Source organism: Myxine glutinosa, chromosome 5 (assembly GCF_964187855.1).
Source record: "Myxine glutinosa chromosome 5, kmMyxGlut1.1, whole genome shotgun sequence".
Lineage (NCBI taxonomy): Eukaryota > Metazoa > Chordata > Myxini > Myxiniformes > Myxinidae > Myxine > Myxine glutinosa.
This window is the reverse complement of record NC_136265.1, coordinates 175,418,726-175,445,504: the sequence shown is the minus strand read 5'-3', so window position 1 is coordinate 175,445,504 and position 26,779 is coordinate 175,418,726. Positions and strand designations below refer to the sequence as shown.

The 26,779-nt window shown below is 45.0% G+C and overlaps 1 protein-coding gene across 2 annotated transcripts in view; it reads right to left on the bottom strand.

The window, feature by feature from the left end:
* Window positions 1-26,779, bottom strand: part of LOC137426700 (cytochrome P450 3A9) — a 179,243-nt gene that overhangs the window by 127,462 nt on the left and 25,002 nt on the right. Inside the window, exons 1-4 of one of the 2 annotated variants that reach the window (XM_078779119.1) lie at window positions 14,573-14,673; window positions 14,174-14,446; window positions 6,178-6,271; window positions 1,312-1,364 (exon numbers count right to left, since the gene is read on the bottom strand). In XM_078779119.1, coding sequence (XP_078635245.1) covers window positions 1,312-1,364; window positions 6,178-6,271; window positions 14,174-14,250 — 224 coding nt within the window. In that variant the 5' untranslated portion in view covers window positions 14,251-14,446; window positions 14,573-14,673. Of the gene's footprint in view, window positions 1-1,311; window positions 1,365-6,177; window positions 6,272-14,173; window positions 14,447-14,572; window positions 14,674-26,779 lie in introns of those variants that run through there. The other variant, XM_068115491.2, reaches the window with a different exon arrangement.

The following is a 26,779-nucleotide window of genomic DNA, read 5'->3' as shown; positions in this document are numbered from 1 at the left end:
GACTTAGGAGGATAAACAAAACTGGTATTGTTGATCATCGAAGTGGTCAAGGAAGAAAGCCCAAACTCTCCAAAGGTGATGTTAAGTACCTCAGGGTATGTTCTCCATGTGCTAGATGAACATCCAATAGATATCTTGTGAATAACCTAGCTACATAAATACAGTAGCTGGGATACCAGAAGCAATATTGCTTGCATGTGGAAGTTAGCGTTTCTTCAAGTGTTAACATGAAGATACACATTAGTGCAAAGTGGTCTCAATGGTTGTGTAGCTGTCCGAAAAACATTCCCGACTTTTTTTATCCCTCTACTCTACTCTACTCTTCTCTGATATCCCCGATCCTCTGTTCTCCACTCCCCTCCTCCTCTCGCCCCTCCTCTCCTCTCCTCTCCCATTATCTGCTCTTCTCTGCTCTTCCCTTCCCTCGACTCCTATCCCGATCCTCTCTCTTCCTTTCCCTCATCTTGCCTCTAGTGTCCATGTTATCCTGCTGATGAAACAAGTAAGGCAAAACAGAGCTGTTTAGGACTGGTATTAAGCGACATCTTGAAAAACCAAATTGCCATTGCATGCCACCATTTTGGAATGGAATTTTGGAATCTCTCACCCTCCTCCTCACTCCTATGCAATGACCTTCTTCTCCCACCTCCCTTTTTGTTCCCAACGCAAATCTATCCGAAGAATGGTTGCCGGAGCCACCGTCGTCAATTGCAGCAATATCATTCTTGTGATACTCCATGATCAACAGCACTTTGTGTGTGTTCTGTGTTGATCACTTTGCACATGTGGCTGAAATATTGGACTTTGAGCATTTGTCTTTTGACAAAACCTTGAGTTGGTTGAATGAATGAATGAATGATCGTTTTAAGGCCATTTTCCCCGCTAGAGCGGGGGTTAGCCTTGCGGGCCCCATGACAATCATGGTTCCCTGTTTGAGGCAATGTTTTTATGGCCGGATGCCCTTCCTGACGCCAACCCTTGGTCGCCTCTTACGATGCGCAGGGATACGGTGTACCTATTCTAAACCGGGGTACACACCGGGATCATTCATCCCAGCAAGCTGGTACTCAATTTGCCGACCTCGGAAGGATGACAGGCTGAGTCAAAACCCCCCTGGTGTTAATTTAGCAATTGACCGGGATTCGAACCTAGGATCCTGGGATCCCAAGCCGGCACCCTAACCGCTAAGCCAACACCAGGCTAAATTGCTCGTGTTTTTGATGCTTCTCGAATCTCGCAGTTTTGATGATCGACCTTCACTTTGTTTTTTAGGTAAATTTGATTTACCAATGAATTAAACAAAGTACTTACCCCCAGATATTGCCATAACGTTCATGACATTTTTCATCAAGTTGTGCTCTCCCCTAAAAAAAAAAATAAAAAAAAATTGAAAGAATCAAATATAATTTGCTTTTTCTTATTACAAGAGGAATCTCAAAATGTTGCATTCACAAAAATTAGCTGGTGTACCAGAAACAAATGCTTACAATTCATGAAATACTTAATTACATTTCAGAGAATTCTAGACAATGAAACAGATGCTGTATCCACCATGAAGCCATGTCCACTAGTGATCTAACTGATGTCATCAATATATGGTCTTCTGCCCTCGAGTCGTTTGCGAATCTCATTCTTTGATTGCACATCTCCAAGGCCTATGATAGAATCTTACAAAAATGTCTTCTGGCTACAAACTCATGGCATTTCTCTTCTATCATCAAATGGCTGGAAAACTACTTTCCAGGGTACTCCGTGTACATGAATTTGGATGACATTTTACATTTTCTCAGCCTCCGATCATTTACAAATCTCAGGTTTGCCCCCATGATGGAATATTCCTACCACATTGTGGGTAAAACTCTTCTATCTGTGCTCAGTGGTTTTGATTGAGTGCAGATGAAGACATTTTGACTTGTGTACACCAACTCACTATTTGCTGACAGCCGGAGCCCAGCACCCACCACAAAACAGTTTCCTCTTCATCTCTCTTACTGCAGTTATTACCACGGCCATTCCACTTGCATTTCCACCACACCGATACATCCTTGCTCCACTCACTTGGTTTTAAGCTAACCTCCAAACTTTGTCTCTTCAGATCCAATAAGCATGCATCTTTCTTTACATGTATTGTCAAATTCTGGAACAAGCTGCCACCTTTCCCCTCAATTTACAACTTTCATTAGTTCAAGGCCCAGATCAATAACTTTCCCCAGCCCTACCCTCCTTCTTTTCTCCCCCAAATGCAAGTATCACAAATGACTTGGTACGAGGCTTGCTTTTTCTTTGATTGCTGCATTATGAAAGTCACAACTAGAGCCGGCCTTGAAGCAAACACTGTGGAACAGAGGCAGAATGCTTAAGGTTCCAGCACTCTTATCTCATTCTGAATACCATCTGCATTCAGAGCTTTCACTGTGTTTGGTGTATGTGCAGTTAGACGGTTAACGACCACAACCAGCTTCGACCATTTGAAATCCACCGAAATACAAAATGTCTGCAATGAAAGAAATAACGGGGATCATATGCATCTTTCATCTATCTATAATTCCAGTAATCTCTGTCTGTCTGTCTGTACGTTTGTTTGTCTGTGACCGCTGTTTCTCGGCAACCACGGGTCCGATATACTTTTAACTTGCCAGGTATATTGCTGGGGACCCGAGGATGTGCCTTTTCAAGGTTTCATATTAATCGGACAATTACTTACCGAGCTATGTCCAAAAAACGATTCAACCAATCAGAGAGCAGCGAACGATCGCGTGTGCCGAACGTGGCGGGCACACTCTGCCTCGGATGGCACATTTGAGAGCGTATTCATTTATTTCACGTTTGCAAACTATGTTGGCGTTAAACTATGTTTTACAACTAATAAAAACGAATTTGCGATTCATTCGCTTTCCTGCGCGTTTGTGCACGCGATGGCGATTTCTTTACCAAACTCCGGAAGCCGTTCGCTTTGGACCAAACCATTGCATGTAAATAGAGGGGGGGGATTGTCACCACTCGCAAGCCGTTCGCTTTGGACCAAACCATTTCATGTAAATAGAGGGGGGGGGATATAATTTTAGATATAGATATAGTACGGGCATGCCCTAGTCTATCTATAATTCCAGTAATCTCTGTGTGTATGTGTGTGTGTATGTGTGTGTGTCTGTGTGTTTGTCTGTGTGTTTGTCTGTGACCGCTGTTTCTCGACAACTACCGGTCCGATATACTTGAAACTTGCCAGGTATATTGCTGGGGACCCGAGGATGTGCCTTTTCAAGGTTTGAAATTAATCGGACAAGTGGTTCCCAAGGTATGGTCACCGTACTCGCAAGCCGTTCACTTTGGCTTTGCGAATGGACCAAACCATTTCATGTAAATAGAGGGGGGGGGGGGCGGGGGGGGGTTCTGTGGTCGTTCGCTTTGGCTTTGCGAATGGACCAAACCATTTCATGTAAATAGAGGGGGGGGGGTTCTGTGGTCGTTACTGCCACGTGGTTTCAAATTTTTTTTTTGTTGTTGTTGTTTGCACGCATGTTTTTTTGCACGCACGTACGGGCAAGCACGTACGTGCGGGCACGCCCTAGTGTTATTAAAGCCACCTGCATAAAACAGTTTACTGCTGGTGGTTGTATCACGTTGCAGTGAAGCTGAACAAAAGTGACAATAATGTGCTTTTTAAAAAGAAGAAACAAAGGTACGGCCAGTCGTGCCAGTTCTGAAGCTGTTGCATAAGGATGTCATCCTTGTCCTCAAACTTTATATTTAACAAGTACAAAAAGTTTTAATTAAAACAAAAGCCGCGTCGATGTTACACAATGCCTAGATGCAGCTGTGCCTATAACGTCGATGTTATAGGCACAGGACATTCCTATTGATTCGATTACTTGATGTTATTTTTGTGCAAAGTGAAAATATATCTCGGCAATTTCCCGTGTGTGGCGAAGAATTTTTAATATATCTCGGCATTTTCCCGTCTGTTATTTCAGGTGGTGTATGACTGACCATGCCGCGATTTAAAAAAAAATATATCTCGGCAATTTCCCGTGTGTGGCGACACGTGAACGAAGCTATGCTCCTCTCTCCACATTATTGTGACGACGTATAAATTAAATATTTCATCGTGACGATTGTCATCAAATGGACGAATTTTTAATATATCTCGGCATTTTCCCGTCTGTTATTTCAGGCGGTGTATGACTGACCATGCCGCGATGTAAAAAAAATATATCTCGGCAATTTCCCGTATGTGGCGACACGTGAACGAAGCTATGCTCCTCTCTCCACATTATTGTGACGACGTATAAATTAAATATTTCATCGTGACGATTGTCATCAAATGGACGAATTTTTAATATATCTCGGCATTTTCCCGTCTCTTATTTCGGGCGGTGTATGACTGACCATGCCGCGATTAAAAAAAAAATAATCTCAATGGACTTGAAGTTACAGGCCTTTGAGAATTCATTTCGTTCTATAAAGGGCAACTTTCATCGGATTTTCTTCCCGTTTTTTTTCAACCGAGTCTAAAACTATGTTAGCGACTGTGAAAAATGAAATGATATATCCAATTTGATTTGAAATAAAACTGTGTGAGAGAGGAAGACACCGCGGGCCTACAAAACAGGCCTCAAAGCTATGCGAGTTAATAAAATGGTGGATATTTGTTTATATGAAGCCTCTCCCAAAATGGGTGGAGCTATGGTTCCCAGAATGGGTGGAGCTTTGAGGTTTTGTCTTCTCTGCAAGAACAAGAAGAAGAAGAAGAACAAGAAAAACAACAACAACAGCAGAGGGCACTCTATTAGCAGCGTCTGCGACGCGGCTAAAGATAATAATAATAATAAATTGATGTTAAAATACATTCTCACCATTATCGATGGATTTGGATTATCAAAAGACAAAACTAAAAGGAAAACAAGTACAGATACATTCAAAGTACACCGCCTCCCCTCCACCCCCTCTCCCCCTACGCCAAATAAATAAATAACATATCATGTAGCGCGCGACATTGCCGGGGCATCTTCGGGGCCCGGCGATGCTCCCGTGCAGCACATGGAGATGGAATTGGGAGGGAGCAGTGTACAATAATTGATTGTGTAATTCAAAATAAATAAATAATCGTAAAACAATTAATTTCTTAATCAATTGGCTAATAGTATACCTAAACCACCAGTGTTTCATCCAAATCTATAACTTTTTGAAAAATAATTAAATAATTAATTCATCGAAAACATAAATAATTAATCGATCAATTGATTAATCAATAAATAATTAATGGTTAGATTGATTGATCACTGAATCAAAAATATCCTTTTATAGCCAAATCACTTGGTCACTGTCATGCTCAAATATCAGCTTCCTAGCTCAAAAGGTGCCTGAGATATTGAGAAAGAAAATAATTAATAATGAAAATAAATAAATAATAATCGTAATAAAATTAATTTCAAAATCAATTAGCCAATAGCATACCGAAACCACCACCATTTCATCCAAATCTGTAACTTTTTGAAAATTAATCAATTTTATAATTAATCGAATAATGAAATAAATAATCGATTGATTGATTAATCAATAAACCAGAAATACCCTTTACAGCCAAATCACTTTCCTCTTCAACCTTATGAGTTAACAACCGATTTTGAGTATCTCGTCCTGAGAACTTTGTGAACACCCACAATGGTTTTGAGCACTTTGAGATTTTGCTTCAAAATAAAAACACAATATAGAACAAGAAATTACTTCATCGATTGATGATCTTGATGAAGCATTGTCTGTACAACCCTCTTAATACCTCACACATTATTTTTCAAAAGGGATAATCATATGTGTCTCCGGTTGTAAAATGAGTGGATGATCCAAAAGACTATTTGTGGAGGATACAATTCAACTATGACGACTCTGAGAAATTGTGGAACAGGTTAACAGAAGGGGATTTGATCTGAATAGCCATGAAGGTGCCATCCATGTTGGAGGGATTTTTGTTATTAAAAACACTGACTCAACTGCCATCTGGCAGATTTTGTGTGAAAATGAAAGGGAAACATTTGCATCAGCTATAATGTTGTGTCTGGACCACCAAATGTGTACAAAAATTATGAATTAAATTATAAATAATCATAGATACTGCCCCTGCATCATTCACTTACTATTGAGGAATACGCAGCGGAGGAAGGAAGGATATTGCAAAATTACCTGTCGGTAGTGAAGTAAGTTCCCAAAGAAAGGTATGGGCATTGGGCCTGGAACACCCATTTTCTTAAAAACCATGTATGGCCATATTGAGTATCTGCAGATAAACAACATCAAACGGATCAATAACAATTGTTACTGTAAACCAGCTTTGTGCCTCCATCTCCACTTTCAATACACTACTACATATTGATGGCCAGGCTACTCATGATAATCTATTTGAAAAATACACAACTTTCAAAATGACAATCTGAAACCCTTAATAACCAGGTCCGTCGAAGTGGCCAGGACGTGCATTATACGTGCTACATTAGGATTTAGCATGAAACGGCTCACAAAGCTTTTAAAGAAGCCAAAAATACTTGGAAGTGTGCCTGTGAGAAAGGGATGCTCCTCAGTAGCAACAAATGATTTGGAGAACTTTCTGATCAACTCGTCCAAAAAGTTCATATCTTGCAGCCCGTCCTGCAAAAACTCCCAACCACGTGGGCCGTGATAGGCCCGAATGTTTGTAGACAGGCGTGTTCTAACCAAACCTCCGTGCTTCTTAACATCGATGGGAAGATCATATCTGGGGCTTGTCGATAGACAGGATAAGTTTAAAAAGATGATATTTACTATTAGTAATGATTGATCGGAGGTGAGGGGAGTGGGAGTGGGAGTTGTGTGGGCTGTGAGTGTCGTTATAAATATTATTATCTTTGGTTCGGTTCCGTGCCACAAGATATATATTATACTGCATTTTTGCATCTATTGGTGAAAGAAGAATCAGCCGTTCGCCTATGCATTTGTGTTTTATAACCGCAGTCACCACTAAACTAATTGCCTTAACAGGATATGGTACAAACCCGACTCCTCTCATCCACGGACATTTCTCACATTCCTATATTTCCGCGAGTCTGATTTTCATTCAGGAACAGAACAATTACAGTTAAACATTCTGAAATTGCCAAATCTTTCATTTAAATGCTGAAAATGATGTTTAAAGGATTATTTGGATCATAGATTTCGTGATAGCAACAACAGGTTAAAAGTGCCCAGCGAGCAGAGGCGAGTCACTGTATATACACACAGCACATGCACAAAAGGCCTGACTTAGCATTCTTACATCATTTTGAAAGTCCCGTATTGCTCAATGTTTTTAGAGAATTTTGAGCAGGCCTTGCTTTACATGAGGCTGTAAATCCACATGTCACATTTGGATTTTATCCATTCATGATATCCATATAATGTTGTCCCATGAGTGCCAAAGCAGTATTAAGGCAAATCATATTCTAGGTGGTTTGCCATTGCCTTACCAACGGTCAGGGCAGGAATTTCAGAATTTGATCTGAATGCTAGTGATAACTCGCCTACTTTTAATTGAAAGAAGCTGTATCAATTTGAACATCCACCGACAAAACAAGACTGATGGGTGCCCAGCTTAATGCATTTGTATTTAAGTTGTAAATACGCGTTTGCAATACCCAGGGTCAGGTCACAGGCAAAAAACACCAACCCCCCCAGGCCCCCCACCCACTGCGAAGGGGAAGTCGTCTTGCCAATGCTCCCGAAAGGACCAGGTGTTTCTAGTAAAATTGAAATGGGATTATAGGAATGTAGATAAGTTTTATTGTAACAATGGAGTTATTACACAGAGGATGTAAGTAAATTATGTCCGGTATCACAAGAAACTTTAACACAGGAGGAGGTCATTGGGTCCATCAATGCTGTGCCATGCTGCCAACACTCCCACAACCCTCTATTCCCTTTGCCTCTCGGTACCTATCTAATTCCAGTTTTAAACCATCTACTATCTCTGCTGCCACCACCTTTCCAGGGAACCATTCCATGTGTTAACCACTCTCTATGAATCAACACCCCTGCCTCAACATCATCCCAACCTGGGGTGAAGTGCTGTCGGAGTGCACCGGAGCATTGCCCCGGCACATCAATCCATCCGAGGCAGGGCTTAGCTCCCATTGTAAAAAAAGAAAAAAAACAAGTAATAAAAACATTTTTAACGACATGGTATTCATAGAATACTTTTTTCTTCTTTATTTTTTGTATACAAGATCGAGGCTCATGTAAGAGCTAACATTAATCACAAAAAGACAAACTGACACATAAAACACAAGATAAAGGGAGCGTGAGACAAGATGGGGAGGGAGAGGGAAGCACACAAGTACAACATTTGAGAGCAGGGACATCGGGAGATCTGTGGGATGGAGAGGGCTTGGGGGGAGGAGGCACGGGAAGGGGGTGGGGGTGGGAGAGGTATAAAACACATGGACACTGCTAGGACTTCCAGGAAAGAAGTCGGAAATTCAAAAAAGGGGATCTGGGGTGAATTAACAGAGGTAGAAAAGATCAAGGTTTTGGATGGGCAAGACAAGAGATGGTGGTGAACAGCTGTTTTCATCCCTCAGCCCAAATTGGGCTAATGGGTATTGTCGTCACGGGCGTCATCCAGGCGTCCGGGCATCTGGGGGTCCATCAACTTTTGGATTCCGTCAATTTCAAGGAGAACGGCTTGTCCAATTAAATCCATTTTTGCAGAGTGTGTTGGGGTTGAGTAGAGGAAGGTTCCTTTCGAAAATGGGCGCGCTGCGATTTTCAATATGGCCGCCACGGCAGCCATCCGGGCGTCCATCAACTTTTGGTTTCCGTCAATTTCGAGCAGAACGGCTTGTCCGATTAAATCCATTTTTGCAGTGTGTGTCGGGGTTGAGTAGAGGAAAGTTCCTTTCGAAAATGGGCGTGCTGCGATTTTCAATATGGCCGCCACAGTAGCCATCTTGAAATTGGTTTCTGTCAATTTCAAGCAGAACGGCTTGTCCGATTAAATCCATTTTTGCAGTGTGTGTTGGGGTTGAGTAGAGGAAGGTTCATGGGCGCGCTGCGATTTTCAATATGACCGCCACGGCAGCCATCTTGAAATTGGTTTCCACCATGCATGGACTGAGGGGTTACGCCCGCTTTGCGGTGCTATTTATAAAGACCTGGAGGGAGGAGTGGGATTGAATAGAGTGAGGGAGTTTGTTCCAGAGGCGGGAGAAAATAGGAATGAAAGAGTGAAGGTGAATAGAGAGTCTTGATTTTGGCAGTTTAACCACAAAAGGGTTGCAGTCAGATCTTGTGCGACCTGTAGGAATATTTGGGGGACAGAGCACAGACAGAGATGCGGGAGCTAGGCCGGAGAGGAGTCGGTAGAAGACAGAAAGACCACCAACCTGCCTGCGGTGAGTGAGTGAAAGCCCTCCGAGTTAGCTTCATCGCAGGAGATTCCAATGATTCTGAAAGCTTTGGTTTCAACAGCGTGAAGACGAGCTAGGTGTGAGGAAGGAGTACCAGTCCAGAAGGGAGAACAGTATTCCATTGAGCTGCAGATGAAAGTCTTGTATGTGGTGAGGCGCTCAGGTGTGCCAAGGAAGGACTTTGCACGACGGATGATGCCCAGTCCGCAACTGGCTTTGGAGTGGATTACTTACCCTGCGCAGTCAACTTGGTGTGAGCCAACTCTTCTGTTTTTGAACGTTTTTTAAAATTTATTATCCAATATGGCTGCCAGACCACTTGAGCGATGGCATCATAAATTTATATTCTCTAATATAATTATTGCATAGATCATGCTCAATAAATTTCAAACTGATCAGACTAAGCATTGTCACTGTCGAATTATGACGTCATGTTTATGGCACCAATGACATCATCGTTAACAACACCTATTCCCCATATGGAGTTATTGACAATGAGCCATGTTTCAATTTTTTCCATAGAGCAGTTTTGGAGATATAGAGGTGCAACGTTTTTCGTTTTTTCCAAGATGGCGCCTGTAACACATGATCTATGACGTCATGATTATCATTAAAATATTCCAAAGGAGGAGGTGCTCCTATGGTGAAAATTTCGTGTCCATCAGATCAACAGTTGCTGAAATTTTGGAAATAATGATCGGATGGATAAGTGTTGTATTTGTCGAATTATGACGTCATAACGAAGGCACCGATGACATCATCATTAACATATCTTATTCCCCATAGGGAGTAGTTGTCAATGAGCCAGATCTCAATCTTTTCCATGGAGTAAGTTTGAGATAGAGGTGTGAAGTTTTTCCAAGATGGCACCTGTACCACGTGACCTATGACGTCATAATAATCATTAAAACATTCCACAGGAGGAGGCCCTCCTATGGTGAAAACATCGTGTCAATCGGACCAAGAATTGCAGAGAAACAAATTCAGACTGATCAAATCAAGCGTTTTACTTGTCGAATTATGACGTTATAATTAAGGTGCCGATAACATCATCATTAACATATCTTATTCCCCAAGCAGAGTATTAGACAATGAACCACGTTTCAATTTTTTCCAGGGAGTGGTTTCGGAGATATAGAGGTGCAACTTTTTTTCGAATTTTTCCAAGATGACGCCTGCACCACGTGACCTATGACGTCATAATTATCATTTTAAAATTGCACAGGAGGAGACGCTTATATTCTGAAAATTTCGTGCCAATCGGACTAACGGTTTGCAGAGGAATTTTTTTTCCCATACTGATCAGATCAAGCGGTGTACTTGTCGAATTATGACGTCATAGTTAAAGCACCGATGACATCATCGTCAACATATCTTATTCCCCATAGAGAGTACTTGACAATGAGCCACGTTTCCATTTTTTCCATTGAGCGTTTTGGTAGATTATAGAGGTGTAACGTTTTTACAAGATGGCGTCTGTACCACGTGACTTGTGACGTCATAATTATGAATAAAAAATTTATACTGGCGGAGGCGCTCCTATGGTGACATTTCGTGTCAATCAGACCAATGGTTGCAGAGAAAATATATTTTTTTAAATGCAGACACGGCACACGTACGCAGCGGATGCTTAACCTCGTTTTTCGCTTCGCGAGTGCAGGGTAATTTGAACGGAACTCTGACGTCGTGAAGTCGACCGATATGCCTCTGCCCACATTATTACATAATTTTATGTACTTGCACCAAGTTCGATTTAAATATCTTCAGGTGTTCTCAACTATCACATTATTACCTGCCATGACCTCTGACGTTTGATGCCGAAACCTAATCAGTTCATCTTTTCATCATAATATATACTTGTACAAAGTTTGATCAAAATCCCATCAATGGTTCACAAGACAAGTTAGCACAGTAACAAAATTTCTACCCAACGGGACCTTTGACCTTTGACCTTTTGATCCCCATAATCGAATCCGTTTATCTTTCAGATACGTTTCAGCAAAACTTTTGCAATCACTGCTGCGGAATATAAAACGTGGGATAATCTTTAATGTACAAAGGCAAACAACTGTGAAATTAAAATCAGGGTTGTGATAATTAACTGATTGACGTCACAAACAGAAGCAATCGGTACAAAGAACACGATATATATATATATATATATATATATATATATATATATATATATATATATATATATATGTATATACTGTATATATATATATATATACATATATATATACTAGCGGGGTCACCCGTGGGAATCCCACGAGCATGGATGTGCGTGACATTTCGAACATATTGTTAGATGCTGCACCTGCACATTCAGTTATATAAAATGGTTACTGGCAATTGATCACATCCACAAATGATGTAATCCACACAATTTATGTACTTTACATAACGTTAATAGGAATACATGCCCGTGTAGATGGGAAATACAGTTTGTTTGAAATAAATCACAAATATCAGAAGAAAGTTTTTTAAATTTAGAAATATTCTCACTCAGAGTTAAACATCACCGTAATATTATGCGGTTGCTTCAACGTTTTCGGTGAATTATATGTCATTCCCATCTACACGGGCATGTATTCCTATTAACGTTATGTAAAGTACATAAATTGCGTGGATTACATCATTTGTGGATGTGATCAATTGCCAGTAACCATTTAATATAACTGAATGTGCAGGCGCAGCATCTAACTCAATATGTCGAAATGTCACACACATCCATGCCCGTGGGATTCCCACCCGAACCAGAGGCGGGAGAAACCCGTGGGAATTCCCACCCGTGGGAATCCCACGGGCATGGATGTGTGTGACGAATTTTAAATATATGTCGACTGTTATTTTAGGCGGTGTATTTTCCTTTATCATCATGGCGCGATTTTAAAATATATATCTCTGCATTTTCCTCTCCAATACCTCCTCACACTTTACACACACACCGGCCCATGTTTACATATATACACACACACACACACAGCCACACACACACACACACACACACACACACACACACACACACACACACACACACACACACACACACACACACACACACACACACACACACACACACACCCACACACATATACACATACACACACACGTACATCGACACACATGCACACACACACACACGCACAGACACATATACACATATGCACATATGCAAATATGTATACACATATGTATCCACATATACACATATATGCACATTATACACATATATACATCTCCACACACACACATACACACACACACACACACACACACATATACACATACACATACACAAAAACAGACACACACACACACACGTACAGACACATATACACACATACAACAACAACATGCATTTTAAGGCCATTTTCCCTGCTAGAGCGGGGGTTAGCCTACATACACATACACACACATATGCACGCGCACACACACACACACACGTACACACACACACACACACACACACACACACACACACACACACACACACACACGTACACATGTCCCACATGTATATATCACACATCCCACATGTATATACATGTTTAAAGTGTACATGCCCTTCCCCCCTCCCCCGCCCGGCAACGCTGGGTACTTCTGCTGGTAACTAATAAAATAAAAACGAAGAAATATCTCTCGGTTTCATGAAACTCGGTGGAATTGGATGAAATTCGCTCGGTGAATTCACTCGGTGTATTCGGTTCGGCTCGGTTCACTCGGTTTAAAGAAAAAGCGATAATGTCGACATGTTGCTGTATGTGTCATGTTGGGCGGTGTATGATACCTGTTGGCTGTTGGGCGGTGTTATGGTGTATTTTTTAAAATATATCTCTGCGTTTTCCCGCGTTGCTGACACCGAGTCTAAAACCATGAATAAAAATGAAATCATACGGTGAGTTAGATTGGAGATAAAGGCGTGAGAGAGACTCAAGAAGGCCTTGAAGTTACAGGCGTTTGAGATTTCATTTCGTTCTATAAACGGCAACTTTCATCGGATTTTCTTCCCGTTTTTTTTCAACCGAGTCTAAAACTATGTTAGCGACTGTGAAAAATGAAATGATATATCGAATTTGATTTGAAATAAAACTGGGAGAGAGAGCAAGACACCACGGGCCTACAAAACAGGCCTCAAAGCTATGCGAGTTAATAAAATGGTGGATATTTGTTTATAATTATATGAAGCCACTCCCAGAATGGGTGGAGCTATGGGTGGAGCTACTCTGCAAACCGAGTAAGCCACACCCCGGACAGACACCCAACAGACAGAAAGAATCATCTACGGCTATTATATATACTAGGGCGTGCCCGTACGTGGGTGCAAAAAAACATGCGTGCAAACAACAACAAAAAAAAACTTTGAAACCACGTGGCAGTAACGACCACAGAACCCCCCCCCCCTCTATTTACATGAAATGGTTTGGTCCATTCGCAAAGCCAAAGCGAACGGCTTGCGAGTACGGTAGAACCCCCCCCCCCCTCTATTTACATGAAATGGTTTGGTCCATTCGCAAAGCCAAAGCGAACGGCTTGCGAGTACGGTGACCATACCTTGGGAACCACTTGTCCGATTAATTTCAAACCTTGAAAAGGCACATCCTCGGGTCCCCAGCAATATACCTGGCAAGTTTCAAGTATATCGGACCCGTGGTTGTCGAGAAACAGCGGTCACAGACACACAGAGATTACTGGAATTATAGATAGATAAGATATATATATATATATATGATTATGAAGATCGTGCAGCACCAAACACTCACATAGCAAAAAGCACGAAGGTGGTGATGATCAGAACCCACGTCGTGGGCGACAGAAAGCTGAGAAACGCCAGCGCCATGATCCCGTTTACCTGTGATGCAGGTATACCTGTGATCAAGCCCCTGTAATGAAGTAAACTCGCTCTTTGGTCTCAGGTACAGGAGTTACATTCACGTGTATGGTGAGTGCGTCGTCTGGGGAGGAGCGCGAGCGGCACGGGATCCAATTGGTCCTCACGTTCAATGGTCCCACCAGGTAAACCTAACCCCTGCGGACTTGGCATCAACAACGTACAGGTATTCAAACATTTTTCGACCGTAGATATCACAAGAATGAAAAGATTCACAACCATTACACTTTGACAACTGGGGGGAAATGCTGTGTAAATTCATTGTAAATACCGAGTTGATTGAAGCATGAATCCTTGACATTCACTCTTTCAAAGTAAATCTGATCACGTGAACATGCGTACATTACTGTATAAACCGCTAAATGAGCAAGTACAGCTCTTTCAAAGTACACCACCCAGCCATGCCAAACAAACAAATAAATAATACACATCCTCCAGCGCGCGACATTGCCGGGGCGCGATGACGTCATGCAGCACGGAGAGACGGAATTGTGAAGGAGCACCGGAGCAGTGTAAATATATTCGGAGTCGAGATCCTTTTGAACAACAGAATGTTAAAAAAAAAACTAATAACCCAGGGAATGGCAAGATAACGCGGTGGTTTTGTCATACGCAGTGGCGTAGTGATGGTTTGTGGCAGTGCCGTAATATACACGGCTGAAGTGTGGTGCTACGCACACAACTTGCTTGCCAAAGAGGTAGGCCACAACGCGTTTGATAACCAAAAGAGTCTTTATTAAGAAAGCTCAAACTGCAGCACTGGGCGAGTGGGCGGGCCCGAGCTTAGAGCTCGCATATATGTGCCGAGGCCACGCCTCGTCCCCGGGCGTGGCCGATCGGTCGATAGGCGGGGCATGCATTCCAGTTCCCCGCCTGGACGTTCGCGCCACCTGCTGGTGCGCTGAATTCGTGTACCCTGCTTGTGTCCGCCACACGCGCCCCCCCCCCCCCCCCCAGAATTCCTGTTCACCTGAAGGGTGAGTTTGCGGGGAGGCCGGATGACCCGGCTGAAACGCCCCCTGGCGATGGGTACCGGTCTGGGGGGTGGCGGGACGGCAGGGCTGGGGGGTGCCGGGGGTCCGACAGCCGGGGGGCGGCCTCGACGCGGAGCCAGAGCTGCTGGCGGGGGTGCCGGGGGTCCGACCGCCGGGGGACGGCCTCGACGCGGAGGCAGAGCCGCTGGCGGCGGGTGGTCCGGATCGAGGTGGGCCGGCTTGAGGCGGTCCACGGAAATGCGATCCGGGGCACCGCCGATGTCGACCGTGAAAAACTTGTCCCCGGCCTCCAACACGCGGAAGGGCCCGTCGTACGGGGGCCGTAGCGGTGCCTGGTGGGCATCATGCTGGATGAACACGTACCTTTGCCGTGCGAAGCTCCGGGGCGACGTGGGAAGGCGGGCAACCGTGGTGTGCCGTTGGCACCGGGGCGAACCTCTGGGCGGTCTCCTGAAGGGCGGAGCGCTGTTGTGCCGCGGACCAAGGAGCCGTGGAGTCGGGGATAAATTCACCGGTACCTGCAGTGGTTGCCCGAAGACCAGCTCCGCCGAGGACGCGGGCAGGTCGTCCTTGGGTGCTGTCCTGAGGCCCAGCAGGACCCAGGGGAGTCTGTCGACCCAGCCGCCGTCGCAGAGTCTGGCCCGGAGCGCGGCCTTTATGGAGCGATGAAAGCGCTCGCACAGGCCATTGGCCTGGGGGTGGTAGGCCGTGGTGTGGTGTAGCTTCACCCCGAGTCCTTGCGCCACCGCGGCCCAGAGCTCCGAGGTGAACTGGGGGCCGCGGTCGGACGAGATGTCCGAGGGGGCACCGAACCGGGCAACCCAAGTGGCGATAAAGGCTTGCGCCAACTCAGCCGCAGACGTCGCCGCCAATGGGACGGCCTCCGGCCACCGTGTTGTGCGGTCGACCATGTTGAGGAGATGGGTGAACCCTCGCGAGGGGGGCAGACGGCAGAGGTCCCACCAAGTCGACGTGCACGTGGTCGAACCGCCGCTCGGTCACCGTAAACGGGGCCAACGGGGCCTGGGTGTGGCGGTGGACCTTTGCGCGCTGGCACGCGAGGCACGTCCTGGCCCAGTCGCGGACGTCCTTCCGGAGGCCATGCCAGACGAACTTTGCCCCGACGAGTTTCTGGGATGCCCTCGTGCCCGGGTGGGACAGGCCGTGGATGGCGTCGAACACCGGGCGCTGCCAGCTAGCGGGCACGATGGGGCGAGGCCGGCCGAGGGAGACGTCGCATAGGAGGGCCGTGCCTATGGCGTCGAACGGCACCTCGGTGATGCGGAGGCCCGTGATGGCGGTCCGGAAGGCCTGGACGCCGGGGTCGGCGGTCTGGTCCTCCGCCATCCGGGATCCTCCGCCACCCCGAGGTGGACCGCGTGCACGACGGACCGGGAAAGGCAATCCGCCACCGGGTTGTCCTTACCCGCCACGTGACGGATGTCCGTCGTGTACTCGGAAACAGCAGAGAGGTGGCGCTGCTGACGTGCCGACCATGGCTCGGCGACCTTGGCCATCGCGAACACAAGGGGCTTGTGGTCGACGAAGGCCGTGAACGGGCGGCCCTCCAGCAGATGGCGGAAGTGTCGGACCGCCAGGTGGAGTCCGAGCAACTCGCGGTCGAAGGTTCTGTACCGGCGTTCGTGCGGGCGAAGCTGCCGGCTAAAAAACGCCAGCGGTTGCCAAGCACCACGCAGCCATTGCTCGTGCACCGCGCCCACCGCGTAATCCGACGCGTCGGTGGTGAGGGTGATCGGTGCATCGGGCGCCGGGTGCGCCAGCATGGTGGCGTCGGCCAGGGCCAGCTTTGCGCCCGCAAACGCCGCGGCCATCGGCTCCGACCAGGCGATGTCACCTTTGCCCGGCTTGTAGTCTACTTGCCAAGCCTATAGAGCCCTCTTGTGAACCCGGAAATGTTGAGTACCCCAACGTTTTAAGTTAGAAATGTACAGTATGGGTCCCCAGCACTTAGAAACTGCCGGATGCTAACTTGCATATGTTGGGCAATTAGCAAAATGAGCATTAATAGCATTAACCCTATCAAACATAGGCCTGGGACACTGAAATTTCTGTTTCGCTCTATTGCTCCGTTTGAATGCTTCGTGTGAGCAAACTATTTGAAGGATCTGTATGAAATTTGGACATAATACACTTAGACAGATATGCTTTCCGTGAGTGTTCTTATAAAAAATTTCCTGCGATCAAAATTTCATGTGAAAAAAGGGATGTAAAAGCCGTGAGTGGAGACATGTTTGGGGAGCAGACGTGCATCAAGCAAGGGAAGGGAGTAGGAGGCATGAAGGGCATCTCCACCAACCCTGAGCAGGTCGCCGTGTGGATCCAATCTTTCGGCATCTGCTCCTATCTCTCCAAGTCATTGGATGAGATTTACGACGATGCTGAAGCACCGGATAAGACAATGAAGCCCAACAGACACAAAGAAGAGGGTAAAGGACGGCGGGAATTGGACGCGGAGGACCGGGCTAAAATCCTGAGAGTGCTACAGGAAAACTCCCATCCACTCACCATAGAGACCGCGACCCTCCACCATATCATAAATGGCCAGGTGGCAGATGAAAGGTGAATGTGCAAGATGCATTGAAGATCGGACAGGACATGAGCACACTGTTCTCTTCATCACTTCCTGAGAGATTTCATGCGCCCATCTCAAATAAGGTGGTGACAATGACATTCACCAAAAAAAGAGTGAAGGTCAATGCAAAGATCATATGTGACCTTGAGGTGTTGTTTGCTCGGCTGCTGGTGGTGGGGAGCAAGAGAAGAATGGAGCTCTCTGCCCTCTTTGACTACGAGCTCGGCCCGGTCCCTGCATCCATCATCGATGAGTATGGATGCCTCAGGAAGGGTAACAAGTCTGTGATCGTCCAGCGTCTTGGAATCCTTGCCCCCAATCCCCACCCACCACATGTTGTACTCGTTGATGCATCGCAGCTCATCTACCACGTGGTGTGGCCATCGTCAGGCACTGTGGCTGACCTCGCAGCCAGCATGGGGCGCCGGCTTAATCGCTACATCACCGAAACATTTGTCATCTTTGACCGGTATGAGCAAGTCTCTGCCAAAGACCATGAGAGGCAGAGAAGAGCTGGGGAGAGCTCAACAGAGTACCGACTCTCACTGACAACCCCTCTACCTAGCCGCGACAAAGTGATGAAGAACAAGACAAACAAATGGAGACTGGGTGAGCTCCTGTGCACACACAGCATAGGAGATCACATCAAGATGGTCAGCAAAGCAGACAGTATTGTCACTCATGACAAGGCTGACGTCTCCCTCATCTCATACATGTTGGATGCAGCGTCGCGGAGCTGAAACTGTCCGCATTCTCAGCGACGACACTGATGTTTTCGTACTCATGGTCTATTGGTGCTGGAAGGTGGGTATCACATGTAACCTGCAGATGGAGAGATGGGATGGCACTATTCTCAACATCAATTCGACAGTAGAGAATCTCGGTGAGCAGTGTCGCTCCATCCTGGCTATGCATGCTCTCTCCGGATGTGACACCACCTCCTATCCCGCGGGGAAAGGGAAGGTGTCCGCACTCAAGGCCATGAGAGTAGTACCTGGTGACCTGCTTCACTTCATCGGAGAGGAGGGAGCTACTGATTTACAGATTACAGAGGCAGTGAGTGGTTTCTTCCTGGCTCTGTACAACGAGAGGGAGTCGGCATCTCTGAACGTCGCCAGATATGACATCTACCGAAAGCGCAAAACCCCCCCAGCACTGAAGACACTGCCTCCTACAGAGCGCAACGCTCTCCTCCATGGACGGCGTGCCCATCTAGAGGTGCTGCTTTGGAAAGCAGCAGACTGCCCTGACCCACCAGCTGTGGACATAACAGAGTTTGGATGGAATAAGAAGGAAGGCGAGAAGGGAGAGGAAGTCATCATGCCCATCCTGGATGCAAGCCCCATTGCTCCTCCTGCCGTGTTGGAAATGATCAGCTGTAGCTGCAAAGCTGGGTTAAAGCCCTGTTTAACAGCAAAGTGCAGCTGCATAGCTGCAGGCCTGGCCTGTACCAGCTACTGCTTCTGCAAAGGCTCTGATAGTACATGTTGCAACACACTCACACACTCACAGCAAGAAGAGCAATATGACAAGAATGTAGAGTCAGGAGAAGAAGATGAAGACGATGAGGATGGGTTTTATGATGAAGATATGCTTTATAACAGTGCAGAGTAGTAGAAGTGCAAGACGCTCTTTCTTGATGGAAGTTTTATGTTGTGTAACTAGTGCACATATTTTTCAGCTCTGATAATTTTGGGTATACTTGTGTTTTAATTTTGAGGATATTATTTACCCATAGTCATATTATTCTAGTTTGGTATGGTACTTGCCTTTGTTACCTCTAATACCTGTGAATAAAAGTGGAGCAATAGAGCGAAACAGAAATTTCAGTGTCCCAGGCCTATGTTTGATAGGGTTAATGCTATTAATGCTAATTTTGCTAATTGCCCAAAATATGCAAGTTAGCATCCGGCAGTTTCTAAGTGCTGGGGACCCATACTGTACATTTCTAACTTAAAACTTTGGGGTACTCAACATTTCCGGGTTCACATTGCTGGCAAGTAGACTACTCCCAAAAGCAGGTCGTCACCTTCCCTCTCCCAACCTTAAGGTGTCAATCCTTTCCCCATTCCAAGCCTTCAAACAACCAACCCACCTGTCACAGTCGCCTCTCCAACTCACAATTCCGCGAGATATGCGGAAAAGATATGTGACGATAAACAACCTGAACCCAATTATGTTCTTCCTCATGCATGTACTTTCTACACATTGTTAAAAGGATATAATGACCTCAGACAAAGACCTTCTATAATGATATGGGTTTGAGTCCTGCATGAGAGAATGTCAATCCCCTCCCCACCTCAAGCCGACAAACCCCATCTCCACCACAATCACACGAGATATGTGGAAAAGATGTGACCATGAGGAGGTCATTGGCCACCACAGTCGCCTGTCCACCTCATAATCCCATGAGATATGTGGAAAAGAGATGTGACCATGAAGAGGTCATGGCCCGTCATGGATGCCTGTCCAACTCACAATCCCATAAGATATGCAGAAAAGATATGTGACAACAACCGAAACAAAACCAATGATCTTCTTGATTCATATAGAAATACCGTTAAAAGTAAATAATGACCTCAGACAACAATTTAATGACCTGGGTTTAATCTCTGTTTGAGGGAATGCCACATAGTTATTTGGACGGTGCGGAAGTTAACAGACTTCAGGCCAGCTGTCTGACCAATCGGTGGGCAGGATTTTTACATTAACAGGCACGAACAAGTGCTTTATTATGTAAGATTCTCTGAAAAGTCATGGATTATATGGTATGAACTGCAAGCAATTATAAGACTGGTTGAACAGGAAAATTTTTGTTGAATGAAATTTATTTCTGGAATAAGAAAAACCAAATTATCTTTTTCTTTTCATCTGTTTTCGGGTATGGCACAATTTGATGAAGAATGCCATGAACGTTGTGGCAATATCTGGGGGTAAGTACCTTGTCTTACATCATTGATCAATACAATCTACTGATTGATGTCCACTGAGAAACCAAGTGAAGACTGATCACCAACATTGTAAGATCTGGCAAGCAGAAAAGAAACACGAGGACAAGTAAATCTGGGTTTCCCTCAAAAGTCAAATTTCAACCACAGAGTGTTGATTATTATGGTCTAAAACGGGTCACCTGTGCTCGGATCGCTGATGCCCAAGTAGTGGGGCAGATATGTAACAAAAATTGCACGAGATGTTCACATCCGGCAGAAAGTTTGAAATTTTGCATACAGGGGTATTTTGACATGCTGAGTTCAAAAATTGGCGGATCCAAGAGGTCTGACCAATGGACAGGCCGCCATCTTGAATTCCAATATGGCTGCCAAGACGAAATGTTGATAATCCCTATCTTGGGTTCTAAATGATCTGTGGTGCTCAAATTTTGTACACAAGGGTATGTTGACATGCTGAGTTCAATAAGGCAATAATTTGAAATGTCTGACAAATGGTATGGCCGCCATTTTGAATTCCAATATGGCCGCCAAGACGAAATGTTGAAAATCCCGGGTTCTTTGCAAAAGCAATACCAATTCAATGGATCCCTAGTTGACAAATCATATAACAAGTCAAAGAGCTCATTTCAAAGTATATTTCGTACCAGTTGGCAGCCGTAACATGCTGCAAGCTTTTTTCCATCCGTTTTACTTCTCCTACTGCTCATCTCGGAAGCATTGTCCAGAGCAGAAACATAGTTCTGTGCATGGTAGATTAGCAGCAGAACATTTGCAATTTCCAGCACACCGTTTTTTACACTTGCACTTGATCAGCTCTCGGCACCCTTTTGACGCCTCTGGCATTACTGTCCAAAATGGATGCCAGACATCATCTGCATTTTTAGCCCATCCCCAATCTGCAGGTGAAGGCAGCTCTGGGTTAGCAATTTGGGACTGTCCCCAGATGTGACCGGCCTGAAAGACTGCCCTCTTCACATGTTGACGCAGTGCCTCTTTTGTCGGTGGAATATTTTCCGATTGCCGATTTCCCTGAGCAAACAGCTGCTTGCGTGCTTCGTTCACTTTCTTCAGAGGGGAAGTTCTACTGTACAGAACAACGAAGAACCTCTCTATGTTGTCCATGTCATCATCTGTTACTTCCGCTGGTGCATGTGAGAGATGATTGAAGACATCCCCCAAGTTTGGCATGGAATTCCATATGCTCCACACAGTCTTTTTGCCAATCCCACATATGGCAGAAACAGTATCGCATCCGGAAACAGTATGCAGGAATAGAAGCCCCCATGAGCGTTCAGGGCCAATGTGAGTCGCAATAGTGTGAGCAGCAATGTGCCTGAAATAGTTTCCATGTCCAAATGCCAACCACATTGCACAACCGTCCATAATGCTTGCCATTGCGATAGCCAACACAACCACATCCGTGTCTGTTGCATGAATGACGATACTTCTGTACCCCTGCTGATATGCATGCCAAGCATGTAGCATCATTCGTGAATCAGCCTCTTCATGCGTACATGGTTGAATTTGAGAAACATCAGAAGGGGGCTTTGATTTAACCTCTTCTTCTAAGGTTGTAAGAAGTGTTTTTCCCTCTGGAATAGGCATCGTTTGCAGGGAATCAGCAAGGAAACTGAATAATGTCTTTTTGTGGAATCTACACAAAGGAAGCTGCTCCAGTTTCGTGGCACGGATGTCTGTTCAGTCACATGGAGTGGTATGCCAGTGCCACGACCAAGCCTGGTGCCTTCTTTGAGACTGTCCGTTCTGTAGGTGTCCCACACCACATCAACACGCATCACAGTCCCCTCATTTAACTTTCGGGCAATGTACGGAAGGACCTGTTTCTGTGCATAGTCACCAAATGTCCTGATCACACTGTTGCACTTCTTAGGCTCCAAATGATGGACTAAGGCAGCCCCATCGAAAATACGAACTTCTCCTTTGGGCGCATCACGAGGACGTTGTGCTAAAGCTTCCAAACAGGGCAAAAGATCAGCCTTGCCGGTTGGTGGCCGCATTGTATTGATACCTTCAGCCAATGCAGGTGGCCACCCATGACACTCATATTCATAAAATGTGTTAAGATCACCATCTCTAGTTTGGCAAGAAATGTACATTCGTGAGAAGAGCTCCACATTACTTTTCATACGTGTAATCTTCGCCTCAGACTTTCCAGGTGTTTTCTTGGGCTTCGATTTCAACAGTGGCAGATTGTTCTTTGAAATGCTATCATAGAAATTGTCAGAAGGATCCTTGATTCGCTGCCCCACAAATCCGTCAAATTGTGTTTTGCCAGTGTCCTCCATGGATCGCACTGCGGCTATCACTTCATCAGGCATGATGACCTTTGTGTCAAGCACATACAAGTCATTACTGTCTTCCGCAAACGGGTTTCCAAGTTTTTCAAAGGAACTGATTGCATTATTGAGATCTGATGCAAAGGATTTCTGGACACTAGGCAATTGTTCGTGGTGGCGGACATCAGTTTGCCTCTGTCTTTGAAACTGGTCCTCAAACTCATTCAGGATTCTGGCTATTTCTGCACCAGCTACCATCCACCGGCGAAGAGCCCCTTCATTCTCAGTAATTCCAATGACTCCACCATCACCTTTCACATAAGCGTTCTGCTGTTCGTGTATCTGATCGTGTGCCATAGCAGAGAACTTGTGTGATGACTTCTGAGTGACAAAGTTCCCCTTGACAAATTCACGATGGATATCCATGGAATCGTTTGAAAGTTCCTGAAGGTCTGTTACATGCACTGTCAACCATCTGGCGTAATGGTAATGGTCCATGGCAAACATCCACGGAATGATCGCCGTGAGAGTCTCCACATAGAGCGTGTAGTTGGCTTCCCGTTGTGATCTTATGAATGCCAAGAGAAGACACTCCAACTGCAGGACTTTATTCCAGTAGCAAAACTGGGGGTACTTTGTAGCCATCTTCTTGCTCCAAAGATCAAATGATTGTAAATCTTCAGTTTCACATGTTTTCCGGTAGTCATCGTATGCCTTTCGCTGCAGAGCGTACAACGCCGCTACTGTGACTTGGTGTGCCCATTGTGACCTCGATATTTGCGAACCTTTGTGAAGACTATCTGCTCTTCCCTCTGTTGTTACACCAGCACTGGTCATTACACTTGCCCAGCCACTCCCCTCCAGGAAGCTGCCGATCGCTTTCAACAAGGCCATCTCTACATGAAGTCCTCCCATCATCACAACAAACTTGTCTTCACCATATATACCTGGCCAAGTCCATTGAATCTTCTTTGCAATTGCATAGAGTGGTTGATCAACGGTCAGAACTGGAACTTGTCCGGGGTTTACTAGTTCTGTCGCCTGCTTGATTAAATTCATTCCATGCTTCACCTTTGCCAATGTGTGAGCACTCTCGCGGAACAGAGGTAGCAGTCCTGTAATTGCAGGAGGCCGAGGAACTTCAACCTGCAGATTTGCCATGTATGCTGACCAGGAGATATTATCTTCACTCTCAAGACCTTCCTTCTCCTGCAGACTTTGTACAAACGAAAGCCACTGACTTTCTTTGTCCTGTATTCCGGAGGACACACTTGGAGTGGATGGACCTTTTGGTTTTCTTGGAATGGGATTATTAGTTGGAAATGTTTCAGGAGGCACATCACTGTAAGATGCAGGAAGGGCGGCTATGGTTTTGGAGCGCTGTTTGTTCTCATTCTCAGTGACATTCTCATGATTTCGAATGCTGCCACTTTTGTCATGTGAAACATGTTGTGTCAGTGATAACGCGGTTCCATGAAATGAACTTTGTGCTGATGCTGATGATGGGTTGTGATCTATGTTGTCTAGGTTGCCTGTTGTGAATATTCCAACTCGCAATTTTGTTGGACACACAACGCCGTCATGTTTGTATATTTCTATGACTCTGTTGGCCTCATCTGTGGATACCTCCAGTATGCGATCATAGGAAACACACAAACCATGTTGAAAAAGAACGTCAACGAGATCCCGTTTCCTTGTTTTGCTATGAATGAGAAGACCCAGGTAAAGTGGCAGTGATGTTTCACGTTTCAAATTGTGACGTACTGCTGTAGTTTCCAACCTTCCTCGTTTCATAGTGTTGAATGTTACAAGTTGAGTTAAGGATTGCACAGAGACGCCTCCCTTGTTGTTTGCGTTTTGTTTTTGTATGTTTGTACCAGCAAGAATCATTTCCATCAACGCTGCCAATGATGGTGGTGAGTTGTTATATGATTCGTTAACTAGGGATCCATTGAATTGGTATTGCTTTTGCAAAATATCTTTGCGCACAATCTGGGCAGCTCTCATGAGAATGACCGCGTCGTTGTCAGAGCTTTGTCTACAAGCATGCAATAAAGCTTCACCAATGTCCTCTTTGAATGACAGTGCCACTTCATGGTTGCTCTTATGTGCCTCAAGTTGCGGAAGGTGTCTGAGAAGCTTGTCCTTAAGGTGAGTTGAATTAATCCTCTTTGAGATATCACCTCCCAGTTGTGCCAGACGTTCTGTATAAAGCTTTGTGAGATCGGCTAACTTGAAAGTGTAACTGTCATCTGTACACTTCATTTCTTCCAAATAGGCCATCAATTCGGCCAAAGCTACTGATTCTGGTGGCATATTTTCACTTGAACTGGCTTCCTCATTCTTTCTTACAAATGATCTGTATCGAGTGTGGAGAACAGTCATGCACTTCTTGTGATAAACAGCATCTGATGCCGTCATATCACCTACAGACAATCTAGCCAGGAGTTTTGTATCCCTCAATTCTGTTGCCATCAATCGAACATTGGAATCTACATTTTTTGTTGCCGCTCTGTGGACTATTTCTTCATTACTGATAATGCTATCACAAAAGAAACATGTGCTAGCAGTACTCTGTTCAACGGATGGAGATTTGAAACTTGTTCTGAGTCTTTTCTTAACAGGCGAGTAAGTTTCTTCACCAAGTTTAAGGTCTGAACTTTGCTTTCTTTCCCTTGATTCAGCCCTGGCCACACGAGAGTTGCTGCACTGCACATAACAGTTTTTGTGCCATTTGGCAGCATGCGCAGCTAGGGTTTCTGCAATACCGCAACCATCATCTAGTCGGGAAATGTTTATCCCGCAAGGCAAGGCACCTAAATCATTCAATGCCTTGAGATTTTGAGCAAGATTCTCGTAGACGTCTAGACACGACTGATTGCTGCCCTTACGTGCATCTCTTAGTGGTTCATTTTCAGAACGTTTCTGGCAAAGAGCGCAAATGTTCCAGTCTGTTGGCATTGGAATTGTTGACGATGTTTTCTTTGATTTCGACATTGGATCTGAAAGAGAAAAAACATTAAAAAAATAAATTATTGGAATGTCATGTGAATGTTCAGTTCCGGCAGAAAGTGTTAAATTTCACATACAGGGGTATTTTGGGGCGCTTAATTTCCCAAATTTCTACTGCCTTCGTCAAAATTACAAACCCATCAGTAGATTTGAGATGCAACAATTTTCCAGTTATCATAATAATGCTCAAATGATTTAACATTATGACATTACCGTACACTGTGCTATTAAAGCAATGAAAACATCGATGTTTGTCTTGGCGGCCATATTGGAATTTAAAATGGCGGCCATACCGTTTGTCAGACATTTCAAATTATTGCATTATTGAACTCAGCATGTCAACATACCCTTGTGTACCAAATTTCAGCGCCACAGGTCATTTAGAACCCAAGATAGGGAATTTCAACATTTCGTCTTGGCGGCCATATTGGAATTCAAGATGGCGGCCGGTCCATTGGTTAGATCTCTTGGATCCGCCAATTTTTGAAATCAGCGCCCCAAAATACCCCTGTATGCGAAATTTCACACTTTCTGCCGGAAATGAACATCTTTTTCACATATCTGCCCCACTAAAGGGAGGAATGGAAGAGGGGTGGGCAGAAGAAGACTGGGGTTATGTGAAGGAGTGTT